This window comes from Sturnira hondurensis, unplaced genomic scaffold (assembly GCF_014824575.4).
Source record: "Sturnira hondurensis isolate 20B ecotype Veracruz unplaced genomic scaffold, ASM1482457v3 Scaffold0003874, whole genome shotgun sequence".
Classification (NCBI taxonomy): Eukaryota; Metazoa; Chordata; class Mammalia; order Chiroptera; family Phyllostomidae; genus Sturnira; species Sturnira hondurensis.
In genome coordinates, this window is record NW_028076505.1 from 3,007,481 (window position 1) to 3,033,817 (window position 26,337).

General features: G+C 57.8%; 1 protein-coding gene across 2 annotated transcripts in view; it reads left to right on the top strand.

The window, feature by feature from the left end:
- Nucleotides 1-2,612: 2,612 nt before the first annotated feature.
- PDE9A (phosphodiesterase 9A) overlaps nt 2,613-26,337 on the top strand; it is a 91,793-nt gene continuing 68,068 nt past the window's right edge. For both annotated transcript variants that reach the window (XM_037043037.1, XM_037043038.1), the window contains exons 1-3: nt 2,613-2,795; nt 24,696-24,766; nt 26,046-26,123. In XM_037043037.1, the coding sequence (XP_036898932.1) occupies nt 2,727-2,795; nt 24,696-24,766; nt 26,046-26,123 (218 nt within the window). In that variant the 5' untranslated portion in view covers nt 2,613-2,726. The remainder of the gene's footprint in view (nt 2,796-24,695; nt 24,767-26,045; nt 26,124-26,337) is intronic.

Consider the following 26,337-nt stretch of genomic DNA (forward strand, 5'->3'; position numbering starts at 1 on the left):
AGACCCTGAGGGATGAAGGAGCATAAATCTGGGAAAACAACACATTCTATTGAGAAGGAAGGAGAGCCCAAAGCAGAACAGCCTCAGCCCAACAAACAAGCAGAAATGAAAGACTCGGACAGTCTCCAAATCGGATGCAGATGCCACCACTTCTTATCCTGTCACTGGCCTCCCTCTGCAGCCCCTCCCCGCCAGGGCATTGCCTGCCCAGGCCCAGGGCAGGAGGACCTCTTAGAACCGAAGGAGACCACTTCTGCCCCTGCTCAGCCTCCTCCCTGGACTCTGACTGGGTGGAGCTAAGTGCCTTGCATGCACCACCCCCCCCACCCCCACCCCCCTGATCTCACACCCTGCAACATTCCCCTTTCAACCCTCCCTCCACTCCAGCCACACTGGCCTCCCACATTAGGAACCTTGGGCCTGAGCCTACTCCTTTTGCTAGAAGGTTCTTTCCTCTTACAGACACCTCTGCTTGCTTCCCACACTCCACATCCTGTAGCTCCTTCTCTGCGTGCCTCTTCTCCTTCATGCTAATCATTATCCACCCAGCGACATGTCCTATTTATTTAGCCCATCTGCCTGTCTCCCACTAAAACGCCGCTCCCCCAGGCCAGGGCGTGTGTCTGTGTTCTCCAGCAAGTGCACGATGCCTAGAGCGGCACCAGCGAGCGGTAGGACAGAACCCCTGGACGCCAGGGTCCCCGCAGCTCCGTCGGGTACCGGGTCAAGGCCAGGACTGCTGTGTGACTGGTTGAACACCCGCACAGCAGTCTAGTCAGTCAGAGACTTAGGGGAGCAGTCCAATTCTGCATTCTGAATATAGAACCAGCCAGGCGGTATTAGAGGCCTGGCCCACGTGCTGCCACATGCATGGGCACGGTCCCACCCTCTCCAGCCCTGAGTCCAGGGGCTCATCTTTCCAGGGTGCTAAGAGAAGATTCAAGGGGGCTGGGTCAGATGACAATAACACATGGAGAATAAATAAGCACCAACCTCATGAATGAGCCATCTGCCGGGCAGAGAGATTTCTGTGCCAGCAGCCCTCCAGCCCCGCAAATCGGCGGCTGGATCGGCCCAGACGGCTCCAGAAGATTCAACAGCAAAGTCGAACATGATCGTGGTGCTCACTCCACTGTGCGGGGGACACATCATCAGGGGACTCACTGGAACACACGACTGGGTTTACCCCACACACACTCACTTCAAAGGCCTCCTGGCTGCCCCCTTGTCACCCCCAGTTACTCGCAAAGCAAGGGTGCCCGGCGTGCCCAGGGTTTCTCCACTGCACTGGCGGCAAAGCCAGCATCATTCTTTGAGAGCCCTCGTGAGCCAGCAAGGGACACAAAGGGACACATGCTGGGCTGCCCAAAGCCTGAAGAGGACGTTTCACCTGAGGATGATGAGCCCCACCTTCCCCAGGGCTGCAGCCTTGGCCATGCACCAGGTGGGCCCGGACCAGGGATCTGGAAAGCCAGGGACAGTACAAAACCCAGACAGGCAACGGAAGCAAGGCAGTGGCATGGAACTCGCTTAGAAGGAAACAATAAGCTGCCTGGACACCCCCTCCCCCAAGCAACAGGTGCTGGGCAGCACCTCCACCCTCCCTGCGCCACGTTCCCACTGGGCGAGCCTCGGGAGGACTGGGAAGCCTCGGGGGTGTCCCCAGTGTGGTTTTCAGCTCACAACTGCCTGAAGTCCCTCCTTCCCCCTCCCACTTGCCCCAGGATCCCTGCGACAGTTAATAAGGGGGAGGGGGAGAGGAGTGCTGAAACCAGAAAACAGCCGGGGGCTGGGCAGTCCTTGCTCCGGCTACATTAAGGACAGAAAAAAAATCACCATGTCAGCCCTGGGGCAGATAGAAGAGGCTCTCACTCCCAAGAACGTTTGGAAAACTTAGGGGAAGGGTGTGCCCGAATGAGAAGAAACTTGTCCCATTTCCCGTACAAATTAATTGAGCAGGCAGAAGGGAACCTAGGAGAATTTTCCCAGTGCTCAGTGCTGCTTGGGTTGCTTCATGACCACAAACAGCTCAGGGTCCCATGCCAGCCAGGTGCTGGCTGAGGATTGACTGGCCACTGGGGGAGGTCTCTACGGGCAACTCTCTGTAGGGAGAGGTGACCAGCCCTGCAGCCAGAAGGGGTCGCTATGGGAATCTGCTCACAAGTGTCCCTAGCCGTGGCCACTTGTCCAGAGGGCACATGTAGACACGATGCCCATTTGGTCCTCTCAGCAAGGTGGCCTGAGTCCAAGGGAAGAGGAGAGTGTGTCTTAAAGTGGGAAGGAGGAGAAGGGAGTGGAAAGCAGGGAGGGAGGAAGGGGGAGAAGAAGGTGGAGGAAGGGGAGGAGGGAGAGGAGGGAGAGGAAGGTGAGGAGGGGAGAGGGGGGTGAAGAGAGGGTATGCGGAAGGAGGAGAAGAGGGAGGGGGAGGGGAGGAAAGGGGGAAGAGGGAAAGGAGATGGGGGAGGAGGGAGGAAGTAGAGGGAAAAGGGAGGAGGGAGGAGGAGGGAGGAGGGAGAAGGGAGGTGGCGGCGGCGGGAGGAGGAGCGGGAGCCGCAGACGCGCGCAGCGGAGGCGGCGGCCGGGCGGCCCGGTGCGCGGCCGCGCTCTGGTTGGCTGGGCCCCGGTCCTCCGCCGCCCGCCCCCGCCCCCTCCTCCTCCCCGCCCTCCCCGCGCCGCTGGCGTCGAGAAAGTACAGTAAAAAGTCCAAGTGCAGCCGCTGGCGCAAGATGGGATCCGGTCCCTCCAGCTACCGGCCCAAGGCCATCTACCTGGACATCGACGGACGCATTCAGAAGGTAGCCCTCCCCACTGCCCCCCGCACGGCAGCGGGGCCCCTCCTGACGCCCCCTCCCAGCCTCGCCAGCCTCGCAGCGTCGGCCCCTCCCCCGGTGCCAGCGCCGGGGGTCGCAGCGCTAGCGGTGGGCGGGGGACCCTGGTCCGCGGTCCGAACTGTGGTCTCCCACAACTTCAGCAGGGGGCGGCAGGGGGCGGCAGGGCTCTTCGGGGCGGATCTCCCCAAGAACTGGACCGCGGTGGGAGGGGGCGATTTGCAGGGCGATAGTTTTAAGATTTCATGGGCAGAGCTTTCTTTGTAACAAATCTGAGTAGGTTGAGTTTGTACGTTAGGAGGCTGGTAGGTTAACCCACTCCATTTCCGGCGGAACGATCCCAGGGCAGATGCTGTGGAGGTGGTGGTCAGACCTGCCGACCGGTCCCTTTGCATGGAGGGCGCCGGAGCAAGCCGCCCCTTGCGCGAGAGTGCAGCTTCCCGGCCGTGGGGAGCAGGTGCGGGGTGGCACAGCGGGGGCTGCTCCCAGCTGCTTGTCTGTGTCCCTGTCCCCATTTCCCTCAGGTGGTCAGCTCTGACAGCAGAGGGGCCGCCTGGGGCTGCACTACCTCCTGGGCCCGCGGAGAGGCTGGATGGCCTGCCGGACGGGCTTTGCTATCTATCTGCCCTCCTCTGGAGACATGAAGCCCTCCTAATGTCGTGTCCTTAACCAACTTGAGTCCCACAGGAGAGGCATCCAGAGCAGACCCTTTGTTGGTGGCCCTAACTCTTCTAAGCTCCTGGCATGGGTCCAGAGAATCCTGACCTCTGCCTGTGATTGGCAGAGAGGGACAATAAGTGAGCTGGCTTAGAGGGGGGCTTTCTTCCACTCCCCCCATGGAAAAGCCATCGTGAGGCCACCCTTCCAGACGTTAGCTGCACATTGTGTCTGTCACCTTGCTCTTCCCCAGAGCACCCCAGTTGGGAAGCCGGGGCGGGATGCCCAGCCAGGCACAGAGCCTGCGCGGGGCTCTCTGGTTCTCAGATGTGCCTCCACCAGCGATCAACTTGCCCACAAGCCACTTCACTCTCACCTCGTCCCCAGTTTTGATCCTGGCGAAGTGGAAAGCACAGCCTCCCCTTCCCCCGCTGTCGTCCACTTTAACAGAACCAGGCAGCAGGAGACAGGAGGCATCTGCACCGGCAGGTGACCGGCAGCAGGCGCAGGACTCCACCCAAGTCCCCTGCCTTCCAGGACTGGGCACCTGGGACTGCGCAGGAGTTTATAACACCCTCCCACAGGGAGAAATGGCCCTTTGCTGAATACCCCCCCTCCAGTGTGCACACTGATTCACATACAACATGCATGTAAAACACACAAGCACATGGGAAAACACAGGCAAACATACACACACATGCACTGGCACATTCTTTTCTGCCCCACCAGAGAAGAAATGTCAAAGATCAGCCATTTTCAGCTTTTCAAAGAGACGCTGTGATGTGTCGCCAGGTCGGGAGTGACAGCTCCGAACCAGAAGACTCCCGAGAGGCGCGGCTGAAGTGGGTGTAGGAGGACAGGGTCAGAGGGCGGGTGGTGAGCTTGGAGTCCTGCTGGCTGCCCTGCTGTCACTGTGGGCAGGGTGGCTTTCCCCAGGCAACACACCTGAGGTTGGGGTGACCTCCAGCAAAGCAGTCTGTGGGTGGCTCTGGGAGACCTGGGGCACCTGTGTTTGGGAGGCGGGCCATGGCCTTGGGAGGAGCCAGGTCTGGGGTCGTGCTAGTGCCGCCACTTCTGTGAACTTGAGTGAGTCCTTGGGCTGCCCTGGGCGGGGCCACCAGTCTGTGAAGCTGTGTAACATCTTCAGCAAACAGATCGGGGGATGCCACCAGAGCACGGTGGCACTGTGCGGGCTGTCTGACCCATAAATGTCCTTTAGCTGACACAGGTGAGGAGGAAGTGGGCCATGGTCTCTAAACCTCTGCCCTCCCTGCGGTGTCTGTTACTCATCCTTGACCTTGCTCCGTGGCCTCTCCCGTTGTCATTTTTAGAAGCTCAGACCTGGACTTGTAGCCTGGCCAAGAGCCAGATCTTTTGGGGTTTCTAAGCGTGTGCTGGACCCTGGTCACCTCTCACTCCCCCGGGACTCCACACTGGCAGCTCTGTCCATACTTCAGATGTTTCTTTCTCCGCTGAGGGCTCTTTCCACTCAGGGCTGAGTTTTCTCAAAGCCCCAAATGCCGGATTAATTCTGACGTTCCCCCACATGCCGCCAGGTTCTGTTGCCCTTGTCTCCATCCCGTCCTCTCTGAAAGGTCATGGACACAGACCCCACATTGCCTCCAAGGAGAGGGTGTGGAGGGAGGAGAGAAGGTGTGTGTGTGACACGGTGGCATGTGGATTTTGTTGTCCTGTCTGGTCATTTGTCCTGTGGCTCCTACATTCTTTCTACTCTCTGTCCCCCGAGTCACCCCACTGCTGTCATTCCACACTTTCTCCAAAGGGTGGCTCCCATGGGTGTTATCTGCTCCAGGTGGACAGCTACCGTGTCTGAACAGAGGCCAGTGCTGTGTCCCTACTTCCACGTCGTGACCCTGGGTTAGTCCCCTGCCCTCCGTGCTACTGTTTCTGGGCTGTCACATGCGTGTACCACTGCAGCGCTGCTGGTTAAAAGAATTGAATGGGGCCAGGCCAACCACATAGTCAAGTCTCCAGACACATTTATTGAGCAGCTACTATGTGCCGAGTGCTGGGCTCCAATGTGAACATGCCATTCACGACTCTCAGTTTCACTGAGTAACGGCCCCCTCTGGCATGACAGGACAATGCCCTTGACCCAGGAAGCCCAAGGGGCTCCTGCTTGGTGGCCTGTCCAGGCCTGGGTTTGCCAACCTGCCGAATGAGGCAGAGGGAGGCCTTGGTGGCATCCCCAGGCCTGGCCTGGGGCTGGGGCATGTTGAGAAGCCTGGTCCCAGCAAGGCTGCCAGGCCTGGAGCTCCCGAGGCCTGCTGAAAGGCGTGGCTTCTGTCGGTGCCCTGCCCTGGTCCAGCAGTTAGTCCCCTTGGGGACCATCCCCTCATGCCAGCTCTCTGTTGGGACCACCTTCCAGCTGCTGGGTCCTTGTCCCTGCCTCGATCTGCAGCTGGCACCCAGGTCTTAATTAGCAAACAGCCACTGGCGAATTTGCTTCTACTCTACACCAAGGAAACGAGTGAGAAAAACTGAAAGGGAAGAGCAGTGTCCGAAAGCTGTTAAAGCGTCGGCAGAGGACAGTTCCTAGCTCCTGACAAACCACCCCCACCCCCAGGATGGCTCCCCCTTCCTGGTGAGAACCAGGCACCCGGTGTGCTCCGCCTGCGGGTCTTTCTTGCGATGCTAGTCTCTCACCCAGCCTGGCCCTATTGTGACTTGGGACCCCAGATCATGCCCCCTGGATGCCTCTGAGGCTAGCACACAGCCCCCATCCCCTGCCATGTCACTGAGGGTCCCTGGTCCACCGTCCCCACCCTGGAGGTTCAGTCTCTCTTCTGTGGCCGAGGCCCCGCCCCGGCCCTGCACTTGGAGCCCAGGCGTCTACTCCCCCTGCCAGTTGTCTAGCTGGAGGGGACCCCACTCCTTACTGCCCATCTCTCCCTGTGTCCCCTGCTCTGCCCCACCCTGCCCCACCCAAGGGACCCTGGCCTCCTCTGCCTTTGTTTCTTGCCTTTGCCACAAGCACAGCTGGCATTTCCCGCTGGCTGCCTGTCTTCAGGGTGGTCCTATCTTCTGTTGGTCAGAGGGTCACCTGACCCGGGTCTCATCCAGTGTGGTCAGTGCAGTGGGACCTTGAGTCCTCTCCACAGGCACCTTTTCCCCTGCTGGAATGTGCCTGTCCTGACGCCTGGCGAAGCCCATTGGAAACTTCCTTTCACGTTAACACCGGCTCCCCTGCTCAGCCCACCACTCAGAGCATCCTTCTCCTGCGGACCCGCAGGACCCTTGTGCAGGGCAGGCGGACCCGTCAGTTCTCTGGGCTTCCGAGTGCCCACCTGCTGCCCTCGTTCCTGCCAGGCAGACCCCTTGGCCATCATCAGTAGTTCCAGCAAAGTCCGTCTATCTTCCTGTAAGTGTTTATAACTTAAGATCTTTAAGGAGATGTTAACATGGTAAAGGAAGCTAATTGCAACCCAAGCAGGTTGGAGAAGGGGGTGCTCCCACTCCCTTTTGGGTTCCGGAGTGAAATGGGTGCATCTGGAGGTGCACGGGCAAAGGAGCAGGGCCACTCTGACCCCAGCCCGACCCCGGCTCACGAGGGCGCCGTCCGTCTCCAGCTGCGTCAGAGCCGGGCTGTGAAAACCGAGTGTCGGGATTTTCAGTCTCTTTTTCAACAAGCCCATCAGCACTGACGCAAACCAGCCAGGCCATTGCTGCCCATAAAGAACTTCTGGAAACGCGTCTCCAAATCCCGGCGCCAGGACACAGAGAGGTCGGAGAGCTGCTGGCCTCTCTCCCCTCCCCACACTCCCCCCTCTCCCCTTCCCACTTGCCAAGGTCTGAAGGCTGCTTAAACCAGACATTTGGACAGCTAGAGGCCCCCAGAAAGGGGCGGCTGGAGGGGTGAACCCCACTGACAGCCTCGGGGCTGACAGATGATGGCGTGGGACCCCCACAGACTGAGTGCAGCAGCACCATAAGCCCCTTCTCGGAGGGGCTGGGGCCACTCCTGTTGGCCCCACGGAGGGGGCAGGCGTGGTGCTGGGACAGACGACCTGGCTCTGCCACTTCCTGCTGGATAGTCACTCCGTCCTCAGTGCAGTGGGTGCAGTGGTGGCACCTCCCATGGGGTGACTGCAGACGGCACTAAGTGATAGAGTCACTTGGGGAGGCTCAGTGAACCTGACCCATCCTCTGGCCTGGGTGGGCACAGCATGGCCCCTCCCTCTCCCCTGGGCCTGTCAACTAGGAGACTCGGGAAGAAGCCATGGCAGGTGCTTTCTTGGCATTTGCTTTGTACCTCTGTGAACCCACTGTGAATCTGAACCACGAAGAGGGAGGCAGCGCCAAAGACCCCAGGATACCAGCTCCCACTACCCTGGGCACCTATGTCTCCAGCCTGGCAGACACTACTCATCTTGGAAATGGGGTGCTTCGCACCCTAAGCTGAGGGCTCCTCACCAGAGCCGTTAGTGGCCACAGGGCTGCCTGGCCTCAGAAGCATACAGAATGCACTCTGGACATTGGGGAAGAGGGACAAGGACAGAGGGAGGGTGCACACTCACATCAGACTGCAAGTGTGAGCAACATGCAAATGAGAGACAAAGAGGGGTGCAGCCAGGAGGTTGGTCTCAGTGCGAGCAGCAGGCTGGGGTCTTGAGGGGCAGGGGGAGCTGTTCAAACTGGCCCATGGGTAGCCTTGGGTCCCTGCAGGCTGGCTTCCTGTGCCCCTGTCTGGGGTTTGCTGCCGGGGGTGTCACTGGCTGACCACAGTCTCTCCCACCACAAGTGGCACAAGCTGAGACGTCTCCATTCAGCCTCCATTCCCTGGCTATGGGTGACCCAGCAGGGGCCATTCCTGGGATCTGGGGGGATGGTCTTTGCAGTGAGGGTTTAGAGCATCTCAAGAGGACACAGAGGGACCTCAGGTATCCACCTCGATAAGATGGCAACAGCCCACCAGCTAGTCTTGCCCTGGGGAAGGAGTTGCCCTAGCCTCCCATTCTGCCCCCTGGACCAGAACAGGTGGGAAGATGAGAGTGTCCACCTAGAGGAGTTCATGCAGGCACGGCCCTGCTCCTGCTCCTGCTCCTGCTCCTGCTCCTGCTCCTGCTCCACAGAGCGGAAGCTCCAGCCAGCAGGGCGGCACATCGGCACGCAGCCAGGGCAGGTGCAGATCAGTGGCCCAGCTCCAAATGGATGCACGTCCCTCGCTCAGCTCACCAGGCTGAGTCCTCCTGCATTTGTGGTTGAGGATCTACATTCTTAAGGTTTGAGTGTTTTTGAGGAAAAAAATTTGAATACAATGCAGACCTAAAAACCCGCCTGTAGGAGAGGTGCACACATCTCTCCCAGCGCCCCGGCTGGCAGTCCTGGGGGGGTCACATGCAGATGCACTCAGGTGCTGTGCCGATGGCTGCAGACATTTCCGAACTCAGAAAACACCTCCGTGTGTGAAGGTGCAGGGTAGCCGTCCCACCCGGCTGCCTGTGCCCTCAACCCCACTGCAAGCGCGTGCTGGGAACGGAAACTCACGCGCCCCTGAACACATTAAAGAGGAGCCAGAACCTTGTATTCAGTGGGCTTAGATTCCCTGCTAACATTTTTTTTCCACTTTTTAGAATTGTAGGGAAGTACACATGAAGTTTTACTGTCTCAGCCATGTCTGAGTGCACAGCTTAGGGGCATTGAGCATGTTCACACTGTCACACAGCCGTCACCACCATCCGTCTCCAGAACTTTCCATCCTCCCAAACTGAACCCCCGGTCCATGTTAAATACTCAGCCCCACCCCCCTTCTCTGGCCCCCACCCTTCTGCGTTCCGTCTCCTTGACCCCGCCGGCTCTAGGGACCCCCTGGGAATGGCATCACACAGACCCTGTCCTTGCGTGACTGGCTCATGTCACACGGCACCCTGTCCTCAAGGTCCCCCCGTGTTGGAGCGTGTGTCAGAATGCCCTCCTGTGTGAAGTCGGAGTAGCTTCTCTCTGGGTGGGTGGGTGGGCACACTCTGTGCACCCATCCATCCACCACGAATCTGGCTGGTGCTGTTGAGCCCTCGATCTCTGTGCTCACTCCCTCAGCCTGCAAAGCGCAGGCTGGCTGCCGTCGTGTGCTGCTGTATCTTATGAGAAACTGCTCCCCGAAACCCTGCTGTCTCCTGGTCACAGTCTGCATGTAGGAGGCTCCTGTGCGGCACGGCCCCCGACACGTTGCAGGCGGGCAGACGAGTGCACTCTCCAGGGCGGACAGATGCTTTTCAGATTCGATTACACTCAGCCCATCTAGCAGCAGCATGATGTCATGGTCCAGAGCACGGATTCTGGGGCAAGCTGGTCTGCGCTTGAACCCGGGAGTGTGTGTGCGAGTTACTTGCGCACCTTGGTGTCCTTTCTGTGAAGTGGGTTGTGTCGAGTCTAAAAGGGGGCGGGCACCGGAGGAGTGCCAGGTAGAGTCATGGTTATTTCTATCTGCCTATTATCTATTTGTTTATGTTGTGGATTTGAGGCGGCCGTCCCCGCGTCTGGTTGGGGGAGACTCACCCAGAGCCCTCACCCCATGCTCCCGGGTCAGCGTTGCTGTCCATGGGCATCCACCATCGTCGCGGCCCAGGGCCGCGTGTCCAGGCCTGCTCTGTGGGTGCTTCCAGCTCAATGATACCGTGTGACCGTGTGTCCCACATCAGCCCCCAGTCTGCGCTCCTTCCCCCATTCTTCTTTTTTTTAATTTAATTTTTATTTTTGATTTTACAGAGAGGGAAGGAGGGGAGAGAGAGAGAGAGAGAGAAATGTTGATGTGAGAAAGCAACATCAATTGGTTGCCTCTCGTAGGTGCCCCGACCAGGGACCAAACCTGAAACCCAGGCATGTGCCCTGACTGGAATGGAACCTGCGGCCCTTTGGCTGGCAGGACGATGCTCAACCAACTTAGCCACACCAGTCAGGGTTCCCCCATTCTTCCCACCAGGGAAAGGCCTATGAATGGGCAAATGCCTTCCATCTCTCCTCTGGCCCTCTCAGAGGTGGAGCTCCATCAGGGCTTGGGGGGGCGGAGGGAAGGGGAGAGGGAGGGAGGGTGAGCGCTCAGTCCAGGCACGGTTCCAAGGCTTCGGGTCCATTTGTCTTTCTGGAGGGGGGTGGCAGTGCTGCCCACAGCACTTAACAGTGAGGTGAGCCCTGAAATGGGCCTCACCTCTAAAACCTGAGGTGCTTGGAGAGGGCGTGGCTAGCACTGTCCATCACAGCCCCCGGAGCACTCTGCTGGCTTGTCACTTGGTTGCTGGCCACACCTCCCCCACAGCCCTTGGCCCCCCTGTGCAGCCCGGGGAGAGCTGCTCAGCCCTGAGAGGTGAATGGGGGCCTCAGGGACACCAAGTCAGAGCCCACCGCAGAATGGCTGGAGTTGGCAGGATTCGGCACAGGCCGGCTCTCCCCGGCAAACGCAGGACACTGCTGTCAGGAAGAACGGCCACCCTGGCCTCTTCCAGTCACTACCACTAAATGGCAGCCGTAGGGTGACCAGAGCACCATCTGTCCAGACAGGGTTTGGTTGTCCTCCGGGCCCATCGCACCTTGTGCTGGTTTATTTTGGAAGCAGAGCGGTTGACAGAGCCCAGGGGTTCGGGCTGTCTTGATCCTCACAGCTTCAGCCGTTGGGACTTTTTAAAAAGCTTTTATTGCCTTACGAATAGCCGGAAAGGAGGCAGGGCATTTGACATTGTCACTAGAGATGGTGAATAATCTCTCCGCCTGGAGTTTGCACGCGACAGAGCAGCTGGCCCAGAGTGCCCACTAGCTGCAGAAGCGGCTGGTGCTGCGGGAGGCCCCGTCTGTCGGGAGTCCGTTGGTCCCGCTGTTTCCCAAGTGCTCTGGGAAACAGAGCACAACCCACGGTCAGACATACGCCGACATCTCTCAGTAAGCGGCTGGTGTCAGCTAGGATGTCTTGCTGCCACGGTGGAGAAAAGACCATCCAAAGCCTTGTTCATAGATAAGAAGTACTGGGGATGTGACTCCACAGGTGTCCGGGGAGTGACCGTGCGGCCACTCCGAGTCCTCAGCGCTTGACATCCCCCTGCACCTCCAGGCTGTGCAGCCATGGTCCCAACACGGGGCTGAGTCCCATTTTACATGTGGTGTTTTGAAGGCTGAGCCCCAAACAGCGGAGATGGGAGGTGGCATCTGTGTCCTGCTGGCAGGGACAGCCTGGAATCTTCCAAGAAGCCAGGACCAGCAGAGGTATCCCCGTGGCCAAGTCATAAAGGGAGTCCGCGACTCGGCCGTGGACACTTTCCTGTCAGATGCCTCCTGAGCGGTGCTGGTGGCACGGTGCTGAGGAGGTGACCGAGATGGGTCACAGCCTCAGGGAGCCGAGAGGACACACAGGTGCAGACAGTGCCTGGATAATGGAGGGACTCAGACAGACACCTGGGCTCCTCTCGGAGTCTAAGCTGTCACCCCGGGTGCAAAAGTGTGTACTCACATAGTCACCACCTGTTCCAAGGGGCTCCTGTGTACGAGCCTGGAAGGTGTGGGCTGAGTGGGCCACACACTCAGGCCGACATTCTGAGCTACAGATGCCCGGCCACCCTCATTCCCTGCTCCCCACCATATCACTGGAACCTGACACAGAGTACCCAGCCCCGCACCCCATTTTTAAAACCAGTCTTTCACCCCGCATCTCCCCTCCCAGGCCTTGCCCTGAAGCCCAGGCATCTCCAGGGACTGGGGACCCCGAGTCTCCTGATGTTGATGCTAGAGCAGCCAGGGCTGCCGCTGGGTGCTGGGCCTCCTGGAAGTCTCCGGGCCCCGCTGGGTCTGGGATTTCTGATTCAGTCTCAGCCTCTGCAATGGCTGCACGGTGTGTCCCACGTCAGGCCCAGTCGCCAGAGGAGCTCCTCGAGGTGCCTCCAGCTCCCACCTGCCCCTCTGAAGTTCCGGGCTTGGTTTCTGGGAGAGGGGGCCAGGCAGTCAACAGCTTCCAACCAACCGCTGTGAGGCAGCCCAGGCACCACACTAAACACACTGAGCCCAAGAGCGAGTCTTTAGTTCAGCGGAACAGCAAGTGACAGGCCAACTGCTATGTGACGCCGGCCATGGCAGCGGTACGAAGCTGGTCTCAGTGTGGTCCGGAAGACACTGATGTTGCATCATGGTTGTCTTCAGGGGCCAGTGGGGCCTGAAGCAGAGCAGGCACGTGAGGTCTGCAGCCTGGCGGGAGCAGACTGGCCTCTGCATGGACACGCCGCAGGACGGGCGGGAAGGTGACTCCAGCCGCCTTGGTGGCAGGTGGGGGAGCTGAGTTGAGCCAATTCGAGGTCCCTCTTGCCCACATTCCAGGACATTTCTTTTCTGGCAGGAGAACCATGCTCAATTTTTCTAATGGAATTTCAAGCAATAACAAGGAAAGGAGAAAGAGGAGGCAAGGGAAGGAGGAAGGAAGGCCTTCTCCCTGTGGCAGGAGGAAGGTCCTGGGACCCCGCCCGTCCAGGAGTTCTCCCTCGGACTGTGGCACACTCGGCCACTTTCCCGGAGTGCCTGTACAAGGGCCTCGGCTCCAGCTCGATGATGCTTGGTTACCAGGACGGCAGAGCTCTCTGGGTCTAGGTTGGGGCCAGGAGTCCTTCTGCCTCCCAGTCTTAGGTCTCGCTTTCCCTCGGTTCCTTCTACATCTCTTCACCCTTGCCCAGCCACCGCCGTTCCCACATCCCGCCTGGAGACGGGGCTGCAGGGGCAGTGCATTAGAAAAGGCCTCGAAGGGCTGTGGCCCCAGGTCCTCCTCCCCAGCCCCTCTCTTCTCCCCCTCACTGTCCAGGAGCCCTGACCCCAGGGACAGGCTGCATGGAGTACACTGATATGGCAGAGCTGGGTCACACGCAGGGGGAAGTGGGCAGAAGAGCAGGGAAGGGCCTGGAAGGGGAAACCCAAGGATTGTGCATCTGCAGGTGCCTCTTCTTTGAGTCTGAGCTCAAGGAGCAAAGCAAAGTGAAGCCAGAGAGACACCTTCGGGTGCTCCCCTCGTGACACAGCCCCATGAGCTGCAGCTCAGCACGCTTCTCGTGCTCTCGGCTCCTTGATTTCTGCCTTTTCAGTCCCCTGTGATCCATTATTTACGGCCGTGGAGATGGGCCTCAGACACCAGAAGTGAAAAACACAAAACAAGGCGACCGGGAAGGATGACAGGAGCGGTGATCGGATCGGCCATGACAAATGAGCTCAGTGCAGGAGAGGCCCGAGACCGCTGCAGACGCGGGCAGGGGAAGCGGCCCCGAAACCTGCCTGGCCAGAATCAGAGCTGGCGCTGCGTGCAGACAGCCTGGGTAGCTGCGTCCTGCTACAGAGCATCCTCCCCCAGGACAGGAGGTCCCCACACATTCCTGGCAGTCCCCTCCGGCCTGGGGACATCCCAACTTCTGCCCAGGCCCACACCAGCTCTTCTGGGAGCAGCCCGGGGCCTGCTCCTCAGCCTTCAGTGTCTCCTCTCTCTAGCCCACCCCTCGTGGGTCCCCCCTGAAATTTGGTCTCACTTATACATCCCGTCTGCGCCTCACACAGGTTAGAGGACTCCCTGTCTGCAGGAACGGCCCCAGCCCTCTCCTCTGTGTGGGTTCTCAACCCCTCTGCCTCCTGGGTGATGGATTCTGTGATCTCACTTAGGGCCCGCTTGGATCCTCTGGGGTAATCTGTCTCATCGCAGAAGCTTTAATCTCATCGCACCTGCAGACACTCTGGAGACCACCAGGTGACAGTCCCAGGCTCCGGGCTGAGGCTGTGTGTCTTTGAGAGGTGGGGCATGATTCGGGGTCTCTGGGGCTCCTAACCGGTGGATGGTAAACGCATTTCCGGCCTCCGCTCACACCAGGTTTCCTTGGCTCCCGAAGCCCAGTGATTCAGGATCGCTTCATCGCTGTGCGCTGCCCCAGCAGGAGTCCTGGGCTGCAGTGTGGAAGGGCAGAGGGAGGAGACCACACCTTCCCTCCCCCTTCTGCCTTCTGCCACCCTGCCCCTTGTGCCCTCCGGGCCCTCAAGGTCAGCCCTCTCTCACAGCGCCCATCACATGCGCTTCCGTTTTCGGGTGTGATTTTGACATCGCTGCCTCCCTGTCTGCCAGCTGCATGTTACAGTTGGGATCTTTGGTCGCTCTCTACTCCCCACCAATTAAGTCTGATTGAATTAATTCACATTAAGCTGAGTGCCTGCTTTGTCATTAGTGTTTAAAGAAGTTAAGTAGATCTACTTGAAGAAGAGAAAACGGAATCCACAGTTACCGGGTCCCAGAGGGACTCTGAGGGGAGGGGGCCTTGCCTCCCCACGCCCTTCTCCCTCTGCATGGCTGAGGTTCCCTGGAGCGTCATTCCGCCGCTCCGCCTGCCTGCCTGCAGCTGGCACAGAGCCGTGGGACCTTCTCCCTGTTCTGTCCTTGCTCTCCGTCCAGTGTGCCCACCCCCATGCCATCTCCGCCCCTCCCACTTCTCTGCATCTCTCCAGGTGGCCCCCCTCTCGCCCACCAACTCCCCCCACTCGTAGCTGAACGCTATTTAAATTTTGGGTTTTGTCCTCTGGTTCACTGTCATTTAATTTTCTCATCTGCTTGGCTTAATGCCAAGGAGTATTCTTTCCAAATAAAAATGGCGGAGATCTTCCCTCTCTCATGAGAATGTGATGCGGGTGCAGGGCAGCTCGCTGTCGGACGGGGACGAGCAGACGCTGGTCCTGCCACCCGGCCCCAGCCCCAGTGCTGGAGTGAGAGAAGGCTTCGTCCTGGCTGTACGGGCCCTGCCTGTTCATGGTAGAGCCTTTGAAAAACGCAGAGCAGCATGAGAAGAACATGAAATAACCCATAACCATGCCAGGCAGGAAAACCTCTCCCACTGGTGGTTTCTCTTGTGAGTGCGTGTGTGCACACACATGCGTGTCTGTCCTTTACATAATTTTTTATCCCGATCAATTCCACTCAACATCACGTCAGCAGCATTTCCGGTGTAGAGTTTAGGTGCCTCTAAAAACAGGGTTTTGATGCCTGTATAATGCTCCACCATGGAGGCTTACTAAAGGTGATCATTGCGTCATTTATGCAGTATTTAGCCGAACTCCGTGTAATAAGTAAGACGAGGGGAACGTCCCCAGCTGCGCATCGTGTCTGGCAGTGACATCATGGGACGACAGCGGTCTGGACTTAAACCTGGGAGGCGACTGGCTCACTGCAAAGATTCGCCGATTCAGGGGAAGTGCCCAGAACAGGGGCCGACGCTTAGCGGACGCTTCTGTTGTTTTGTTTGCTGTTATTATTTCCTTAAGAGCAATTCCTAGGAATAGGATTCTGGGTCAAGGGGCCAAAATGTTCCCAACCTGCTCCCCACCCCCTTTCTGGGTTTGCGGACTCGTGTTCCTCGGAGGGCGTCCCCCACAGCGGCCCTGAGTCCTCGCCATCTCCTTACTTCAAATAAGCTCTTTGGGACGATTGCAGATTCCCATGTAAGAGAGACGATGGAGAGACCTGCGTGCCCTGTGGTGACGTCTCGAAAAACTCAGTGTAGTGTCCCCGCCAGGATGTCTACCACGGGGCAGTCCCCCATATCATTCGGATGTCCCCTGTGCATGGTGACTACTTGAGTGTGTATGTTCGGTTAGAACACTTTCGTCACCCATGCAGGTGCTCGTGTCCTCCCCAGCCACCAGGCAGAGCAGCCCCGTCCCTCTCATCGCCACACCCAGCTCCTTCCCCACCCCCATGCCACCCACCCGACCCCCCTCGTCCCTGACTCCCAGCTGGCGCTGCTCTGTTCTCCATGTCTGTAATTTCGTCGTGTCAAGAATGTCACGTAAATGGAATCCTACAGCTTGTGACCTTTGGGGACTGGGTTTTACTTGTTCGGCCTAAACCCCTCGAGCTCCGTGGGAGTAGCTGGGTGGGCCACTCATTCGCTTCCATTGCTGGGCAGTGTTTCGGGGCTCCTGCACCGGCCACAGTTTGCCGTCCGCCCGTCGGAGGGCATCTAGGCTGCTTCCCGATTTGGGCCATCCACCCTGTCCATGAGGGCCGGTCCGATGAAACCGTTCAATTTCTCTCAGAGGCCCGGGTGGCTGTCTTTAGAAGTCAGTGCCCTTCCGAGGGTTGGACAGAGGTTTCTGATGTCAGGGTGACGCTGATAATGAATGAGCATTAATCGTCAAGTTGTAAGAGTGAATAAAGCTACGACGATCTGGTATGCTGAGATTTAAGAGCAAGAACCAATGGGAAGAGACTGAAGAGGGGTCTAAAGGGAATGTGGCTGGAAGAGGCTCCGGGTTCTGCTTAATGGAGGAAGGGCACGCAGAGGTCACACATCATCACTCCTCAGGAAGGCCACTCACGGAAAGAAAAAGTTCCTTTCTTCCCTGCTCCCTTTAGGACCTAGCATCGTGGTGTCTACCGGTCTCTCCCTCCTCTCTCACCTTTCACAGTCGCCTGGGGGAGAGACTGGAGGAGTATTAGGAGGTGGAAGATTTTGCCCTTAGAGTCATTACTCTGACTTCAAAGGAGCGCTGTGAAATGGCTGTTGGGGCGTGGGAACTTCGCAGGCGAGTGAGCTGCACCAGTGAGACAATGAACGCAACTGCGTGTTTCGCAGCTGCCAACCCCCAAGAATGACTTACCTAACTGGGCTAGTTCTTCCTGACTTAGGAAGGTAACACAGATGTTCTCTGGGATCCTGAAAGGGAACCAATGCCCCCGCAGCTTGGTGGGGTCGTCTCCTTGGTGGAAAAGCTCGTATCTGGCTTCACAGAGAAAATCCCGGGACCCCTGGTCATCTGACCACCCCCCAGGCCTGCTCGCCCCCACACACTGAGCTTTTCTCCCTCGGCCGTGGTGGGGTCTGTCTTTCCCAGGCTCCAGAGCGCAGCCCAAACCTAGATCGCCATATGGTTATTTTCTTTGTCCTAGGTTGGGAGCATTCCATAACGTAGCCCCACAAACATCCGTGTGAGAAACCCACAATTCCTAGTGGTCACTGACTCCATGCCAATCCAAACTAGAATCCGACAACCAGCAGGAAATGTTCTTAGCAGCTGCGAGGGATTTCTGTTCAAATAGAAACAGGAAGCTAAACTGGGGGGTCTTCTCCCCACACCCACTGTGGAAGATACAGAAGAAGATGCCAGCCTGGGGCACTGGGAGGGGGGCCTGGCCGCCCCCCTGCTGTTCAGGCCCCTGTGGTGTCACTACCACCCTCCTGCCGGGTGGGACAAGCACCTCATTCCTCAGCAGCCATGGCCAACAGCCTTTGCACTGAACAGATGCCGAAATGACGAGGGTAAATGGGGCAGGGACAATGACAAGTCATTTTCACGAGCGGAGCCCAAATGGAAGGTGCCACACCCGTGCTTTCTCATGCAGTCCTGCCCCTGCTCCGCTGCTGGAGCCTCCCTCCAGCTGCCCTGCCAGAAGGCCTGGGGCCACACAGGGCGGGCTCTGGGGTGTGCTCCCTCCACAGCAACCGGTCAGACATCCCAAAAAGACAAAGGCAAGAAGAAAAAGGAGAGCAGATGATGGGCATTAGGACAAGCTTTTCTTAAAGCTTTGTTTTAAAACGTTTTCACAAGGGCGAGTTTATACGTGAATTTAAGTCACACGTGTAAGGGAGCCTCCATCCATTCACGGGAGCTTGTTCCGAAAACCAGAGGGATGCGGCACCTGCTGGGCAGTACACACTGGGGCCGTGGGCACACAGACAGACACGGCCTCCACATCTGAAAACAGGCGGTGTGGCAGCCATGACCACCTGTGGCCAGGGCCAGGTGGGCATGGAAGCAGGTGCTGGGCCTGTGGCACTCCACGGTCAAGGTCACATGTGGAGTCTGGGGGCCCTCCTCTGGTGGTGCACACCTCCGCTCCCTCCCGAGTGCCAGAAGCCTGAGCTTCCTAAACCTGCGTGCGGCACAGCCTGGGCAGCTTCCCCACCGTGGGTCTGCTGCTGAATTAAAGGGCTGGTCACCACAGGGAACTCGCTGGACTAGTCCCTCCAAACGAGAATAGAGCTTTATTACATACAGCACCTTTCCTATCCGTAAAAACACCAGGAGTGGTCCAGGCAGGAGGTCACAGCCACAGTCAGGAGGTGACAAAGGCGAGCCCTGGCTTCTTCCCACAGGCCAAGGGTGAGGAAGCCCCAATGGCAGGCCCCTCTCAGTAAGTGAAAGAACCTTCTGGAAAAGATCTGGCACAGGCTGGCCTGCCCCCATCTGTGGGTGAACGCCTCGTTGCCTCCATTGGTCTTGCTGAAGCCCAGACCCTTAAGCCCCTACCCCACCTTGCTACTGGCATCGCCGGTGCCCCTTTTCTCGTTCAGGGCTTGCATCCCCCAGGTCCTGTTTCCACTCCAGAGCCTTCTACCAGCTTGTTGACCACCCGTCTCTTCTCCCTCCGCGGAGCCCTTCCACACCCTCACTGTGCATCTCACCGAAGGGCACCTCTGCCCTTCCAGACGGCGTCAATCGGATCTGCACCCCCTAACCTTGTAACGGCAAATGTGATTGTCTGGGCCTGCCTGGCAGTCTGGAGACAGCGCATCCTCCTGGCTCCTGGCCCAAACAGCACAGCGTGTACCTGGAACACAGACCCTGGGGGGGCCCCTTCCTGCCGCCCCCATTCAGTGAGCCTGTGGGTGGGTGTCCGGGGGGAGAAAGGGAAGCACAGAGCCTCCGCTTTTTATCACTAGAGTTGTGTCTTGGGGAGAGGCCTCTGGACTCAGAACTGAGAAGAGGTCACTCCCAGGCTTTTAGAAACGGCCCTGTCCTGTCTCTAACCCCAAGGCCACCTGGACACAGGTGTGGCAGCCCCTGGGCCACCGGCTCCACAGTCCCTAGTCCTGTCTTGCTGAGTGTGTTGGTCGAAGCACTTTTGATGCCAAGAAACAGAAACGTTCTTACGCTGGTTCAGGAAGGTGCGTGGGGGGGGCTATGGATGCTGGAAGGGGGACCCACCCAGGCCTCTGGTAAGGACACTGCAAGTCCCCAGAAAAAGCCCCAGCATCCAGGGTGCCAGGAAGTCTGGGGGGTCCTGGGCCCTCTGCTTCCCTCTCTCTGCCCTCTGTGGTCAGCACCTCCCTCTCATCCCTGCCAGGGGCTGCGCCTCCTTATTCATCTGGGTGGCTGCTTTGGTCAGCTGAGGTCAGACTCCCCGTGACCCTGCGCTCATCCCAGTTGCCAGCAGCTCCGAGTCACTTGGGAAAAGTTCTGGTGAGGAAAGGTGATTGCGTAATGGCCAGTCATAGGTCAGGCCCTGGGGGCGGGCAAGTCTGCAGGAGCCAGGACTGCGTGTCCAGGGCCGCAGGGAGTGTGCTGGAGCAGCAGCTGGTAGAAGCTTCCCATGCTGTGGTGGGCATTGGCTGGCCCAGGCCCCTGGGTCTCAGCCCTAAGTCCCCACTCGTGAGGACGGGACTAGAGGGCATCTGCCGGGAAGGTACCCGTCCAACCAACCCAGTACCGCCCTGACCGAGCACCAGGCCCCAGCTTACGGGGTCTCCAACACGGGTGGATCGAGGCCGGTCCCAAGCCCAAACTGAGCCAGGGAGTCAGCCTGTGCGTGCGTGTGTGCTCCAGGAGTGCTTGTGTCTCTTCTTGGTTGCCACTGGCTGTTCATCAGTCCCAGCAGAGCAGAGGACCATCCAGCTGTGAGCGTGTAGCTTGGGGTGGGGGTCCCCCAGGTCTCTCAGTCCCAGCAGAGCAGAGGACCATCCAGCTGTGAGCGTGTAGCTTGGGGTGGGGGTCCCCCAGGTCTCTGTCCTTGACTTTCCAGAGTCTAAGGCAGTTCCCGCCCCCACCCCACCAAGAAACGTAGGGAACAGTGGAGCTGCCTTAGACATTCTTTCTCTAAGCTGTGGGAATTCTGCAAATTGAATTCCTACTAACATAAAATTGGGTCCCAAACAAAATGTGGCCAGATGATGCATTCAGCAGTTTGGAGACCTCTGAAGACCTGCAACCAGAGTCAGTGTGTTGGAACAAGCAGGGACCATGTGGTTCATGGGCACCTGAGATGGTGTGACATTGAATTTTGTGTTTGAGCAGCAGGTGCTCTGAGTGATTCCTTTCACACACGTTCCCTGTCGTATCTCTCATGACGGCCCTGAGAGGCAGGCAGAGCTGACAGGATGAACCACGTTTACAGAATGGTCTTGCTTACATGGCGGGGGGGGCGTGAAAGAGAAGACAACAGGCAGAAGGAGGAACTGTGGGACAAGCACTGGACCTCGGCACCTGCCACAGCACCACTGCTAGGCCGCTGGTTTGAGCGTGGACGTCAAAAGACAAGCAGCCACCTGGCATCGTGGGTGTTGTGTCCAGGTGTGGGCGTGAGACAGTGGTGGCCTGGGATGCAGTCCAGGCTGCCGCTCATTGGCTGGGCCCGTGGGAGCCTCATGTGGCTCCGAGTGCAGCCAGACCCTTGTGGAGACCCCTTGACCTGGGGCTCAGCCCGTGGTTCATGCCCGGTATCAGTTATTCTGTGATCCAGGGGACGGGAGGGTTCCGGATTCCCGGTGCTCACAGGCCCAGGTGCTTCTGAGGGAAGGTCAGTGTCGGGGGATGAGAGGCCTTTGCCCTCTCATTTATTTCTCGGGTCTCGTTTTAATATCACGGGCTGTTAAACCACGTAAAAGAGTTGAAGGTGACCTGCCACACTCACGTACGAACTCCAGCCTTGATTTGCCTGCAGTTGGACAGCAGGACAAAAATCTCTGTTTTTTTGTTCATCCTACTGCCTCCACACCTCATTTATTTTATAATCCCCCCTTTTGGTGCCCTTTGTTTTAGGGTAAAGGATAAAGGAGTTTCGAAATGAGTCGGCATGGGAACAAAGCCGGGTGCCCTCTTCACAAGGCATCCTCCTGACAGAGGAGAGGGTGGGTGGAGTGGGGGTGGGTCTTCCCAGGCCACCCAGTATGGGGGCTGTGGGGGCCGCTTTCCCACGGCGGCAGCACCTGATCTAGGCCAGAGCTCCTCAGACACCCTGCCAGGCGGCGGGACGCTGCCCAGCACATCCAACACTGGGGCGCACGCCCCTGACGCTTCACCCCTACCTCCCACCTGCCTTGGCCCTGCCGGGGGCTCACTCACTCACTAACTAAGCGAGGCAAAGGCATGAAAGGACCGAGCATCAAAGATTTTTACCCAGCGCGTTAGTCGGGCGAGGGACCTGCTAAGCTGTTACAACCGGTTGAGAGAGAAAATCGAAGAGCTTTGTGTTTCTACGCAGAATGTCGAAAGACATTTGCCAGTGGATGCATTTTGGGTTACCACTGGAGACACTCCTGTGGAATCTTTTCTTCTTATCCCAAACTTCCATACAGCCTCCCAGCCTGTTGTCGAATGTAATCTGAAAGAACGGTTATTCCGGACCGCAGAACGGGGCCGGCCACAGTAGCTCTGGCCGCACGGTTTGTACGGGGCAGCAAGACGGTCAGCTGCCGCGTGGGCCTCCTCCTGTTTGCTTCGCCGGAAGACCTCACAACTGGGCTTGGCAAAGCTTGGATTGTTCACTGACCCAGGGCTGGGAAAGTCTCAGACAAAACTCTCTTACATATTTAAGTGAACTCGCCTCTTGTCAGGGTCCCCAGAACATCCCAAGGCCCCCCGTGCTGCCAGTTGGTAAGGCCTTTCTTCCCACCTGGAAGGCGGGGGCCTAGAGGTCGGGGGTCAGGGGTCAGGTCAGTGCCCTGGGGAGGGCTTTGCGAGCACCGAGTCTTTGTAGTCACGCTCGGCTCCTCACTGGAGTCTGGCCACACCTGAGTAGATGAGCAAATTGGCTTCCAAAGCGATTTCTCTAGTTGTACCCTGGTCAGAAGGAGGACATATTCTTAGGGACGCTTTGCGGATAACAACATGGCTGTAAAAAGTAAAGACTTACTACAAGTTTCTGTATTAGGGGAGGGCAGACAGTAAAAATCAGACACCATTTGAAACTGTTTCTTCTTGTTTTGCAAAAGGGTCTCTCAGGTGGTTAAGAGTTGAGGATAGCTGAGGAAGAAAGAAAGAGCTTCATATCCACCCAGAAAACGAACCGTTAAAGCATCGGCAACAGAGCAGACCAGCACAGCGAAGGTCCTACATGCTCCTTCCACTGGGTGTGGGGTAGCCATGCCAAGCTGTCTGTTTTTTAACTACAGGGAGTTCTGGAAATCCCGGTCAGCGCACTGGCACAGTCTGGACATCGTCCAGATGAGGCCGTGAGATGCCTGTCCCCACAGTCCTTTTCTCTGGGGCTCTGAAGGGCCCCTTTTCAATGAAGTCACACTCTGGCCTCTAACGGCTTGCAGAGCCTTTCAGGCAAGTGTCTTGAGTCAAGCCACGTATCTGTGGGTGACAGCGCCGTGCTTTTGCCTGTGTTGTACAAGGTAAAGTTGAAGTGCACAGAAGCTGAGCAGCTGGCGCAAGTCACAGAGGTAAGAGGCGGAGGGAACTTTCAAGGGCCACCAGGCAGCCCGGCTCCCACGCCTTCATCCCAGCCACCTCGGTCTGTAAGGTGGATGCCTGTGGCAAAGTCCAGTTCCTTCCGCAAAGTCAGGGAGTCCACCGGGCATAAGAGGCTGCAATCCCATTAACAGCCTCTGCAGACCTGTGGCTTGAAGCTGTCTTGCCAAGGGGGAGTGCAGATCATGTCCACTCCCGACCCCACAAACTCTGAAGGACTGGGACAGGAGCCCTACTGGGCATGTGGTGTCTGTGTTCCTGAGCCCCTCCAGGGGTGGGGACCTTTATAAAGGTGTCTTGTCTCCCTTGAAGAACTACAAAAGGTGCTCCTCCTGGGCAGAGGCAGTGCCACCTGACCTACCCAGTATGTAAGACTTCAGCCCAGCGATGGAAATGAACTTCACAAAGTTCAAGATAGCAAAGTCGGAGATGTGCCCATGCCAGTGGGTGAGCAGCCAGGACCCCAGACACAGCCCTCCCACACCACACCCTTTACAGCATGGCTGGAAACGCCGAGGCCTGTGCTGGGGCCGCTGGTGGTGCACTGTCATGAGAACGTGGGCCTGGCACACGGTCAAGGGCAAGGCTTTCTGGCAGTGGGGTCAGGAGGCTTTTTGGAGAAGTTGCCACTGAGTCCTAATGGCCGGGAACAGAAAGAATAAGGGAAGGTGAGAAGGAGGGACTGGAGCAGTGGCCAGAGCAGAGAGGGCCAGGTGTGGGGCCGCCCATGGACTGGAGTGAAGGCCAGAGATAGGAGTGTGGCAGCAACTCAGGCTAGAAAGGAAAACCCTAACCTCACATGCACAGGCGCGGAGGTGGGCCTTCAGTGGCACGACCAGATCTGAGCTCCAGAACAGAGGCTGGCGTGGGGGTGAGACCAGAAGCAGAGACCGGTGCGGGGATCAGTTGCTGCGAGGGTGCAGGGCTGCACGAGGACCGCGGCTGCAGGGTGGACAGGGCAGACCAAGGGCACCGTCACTGACAGTGACTTTGTCTCAGTGTGGCCAGGCAGTCGGCACACAGGAAGTGGTGTTAGTCACAGAACAGCTGCCTTTATGGGAGGAAATATCTGCTCATTATATTTAACTGTTTCCAATAAAGGAAGATGCGAACTGATATTAACTGAAAAATCACCACCCACTCAGGCTTGCTTCTCTGCCAGGCTCATGGCAAAGAGGGCTACAGTATAGACCATCCCCTGTGCTGTCCAGCCTTGAAGACCACCTCCCTCACTGTACTTGGGGGTTCCCCGGGGTGGGACTCAAGACCCCTTGGACAGAAGGTGCTAGTGCCAGTGGTTCTCCTCGGTGGGCTGGACCAGCACCCAGGCGGTCACGCCGCGTGACTCATTCCACATCCCTACTCGCTGTGATTTCCTCTTTGATTTAGTCATGCCACCTCAGCCCCAGTCCTAAAAGACAATTTTTTCTAAGTAAAGACCTTTTAAAGATTTGCTTTACACATAATAGCCTTCCTGAGGCCACTGGGGACTCCCTGTGATGAGATGTCACTAAGCCAAGGTTGTCTCCAGTGAGTCAGACACCCCAGGTGACAGGTATGTGGTGTTCACAGGGTGGTAGCTTTGGTTTTACAACCCTTTCCAGTGACAAAGGAATGAGGTTTGTCACAGCTCTCTACATGCACTGAGTGAGGAGTGTTTTGTGTAACAGTCAAGTGCCCGAGGTTACATTTTCTTTCTTTTTAAAAGCAACCTGCGGACTCCGACGTCAGCATGGAAGCCGGCCGCCCGCTCTGCCGCTCCTCACGGCCTGTCCCTCTACCTTGCAGGTGGTCTTCAGCAGGTACTGCAACTCCAGCGACATCATGGACCTCTTCTGCATCGCCACCGGCCTGCCGCGGTGAGTGGGCCGGCCTCGGCCTGCAGGAAGGCGCCATTCTGCCTCCACATCTTTCCGTTCAGCTTGACGGGAAGGCACCTGGGACGGGCGGGTCCCCCAAGGAGGAGGGAAGGGAGAGGTGAGAGGAGTGGAGGGCCCACGGGCCCACCTCGCAGCGGGACCCTGGGGGTTTCGGCCACAGCCTGCCCACAGGCGCCAGCAGGCACCGCTGTGCCCCGAGCAGGACACCACTGGGCAGAGTTAGGCAGCAGATACCATCGGGAGTTTTCTTTTTCTATCGTTTATTCATTTGATTTTGCAGAAAGAATGAAGGAGGGTGGCCGTGTTTGGCTTTGGTCCCCCGTCCCCAAACTGTCCAGCAGGTGTCTCCTGTCTCGGGGGGCATCACAGCAGATCCATATTTGGGGAAAGACTGACTTCTGAAATAAGTCCAAAAGGCCAGTTCTCTGCCTTACGGAACCATCAGAATTCCGTGAGAATTATCTTCCCACATCAGCAGTGCATTGGAGCAAGTGCGCTTTCCTTTTTGATTGTGACTTTTTGACTGTGAAGCTATCCAGAGTAGCTTGGGCGTGACAGTTACCTTTAAACTCAGAATCCGAGTCAAGGAGGTGACCGAAAAGCACCATGGGAGGCTTTCACAGACCCAAGAGAAAAGGAACTGAAATGACAGCAAACGGCAGGCACTTTGAAGCAGCAGAAATAGCCCAGAGATTGGGCGTCCCTCACAAGCACCGCACTAAGAAATGCACACATACTGTTCTTCAGGACAGCCCGAATCTGAGTGCCACGTCCGCACCGTTGCACAGGTTTTGCACACACACAGCTGAAGAGCAGACAGCGCCCGGAGCGCCGTCCAGGCAACGCCCACCCTGGGGTGAGGGGCTGCAGGAAGGCCCACCTTACCCACCTGCAGCTGTTTCTCCACCTCCATTGGAGAAATCGTGCCCGCTTAGGTGGGCTCCCAAAGGGGTGCAGTGGGACGGCAGACCAAATCCATCGTGAGCCGATGCGGTGCTCTTTCCATTCTACTCCGGTTTTACTTAAACTTCCAACTCAGTAAATTAGACTTTCTCCAATTCCCATTTGAAGTTACTTGAAAGTCTATGGAGAGTTAGGACTGCTCAGCCTTCCGCTTTGTTTACAAACAGAGCCTTGGGTCTGAAGGGTGAGTCCCTGGCCTTGGGTGACGGGGCTCCTGTCTCGCATGAGGCCCCTTCGAGGGGGCGCCCCAGAGAGTCCGTCCTAGGTGGAGGCACTGACACGGCGTGTCTTCCAGGAACACGACCATCTCCCTGCTGACCACGGATGACGCCATGGTCTCCATCGACCCCACTATGCCCGCAAATTCCGAACGGTAAGCCACCGGCGGCCTTGCCCCATTCTGCCTCCTCCGTGGTGTCTCTGACATTTCTCCCCGCCCAGACGAGCATCTCTGTGGTGGTTTTTGTAATTTGCTGCTGGAGAAGTCCGAATTCAAACTGAAGGTGGGAGGGACGGGGAAGGAGGCTTCGTTCGGCAGCTTCCTTACCGAGATGGTGACCACTGTGAGTGTGCCGGGAGCGTGCCAG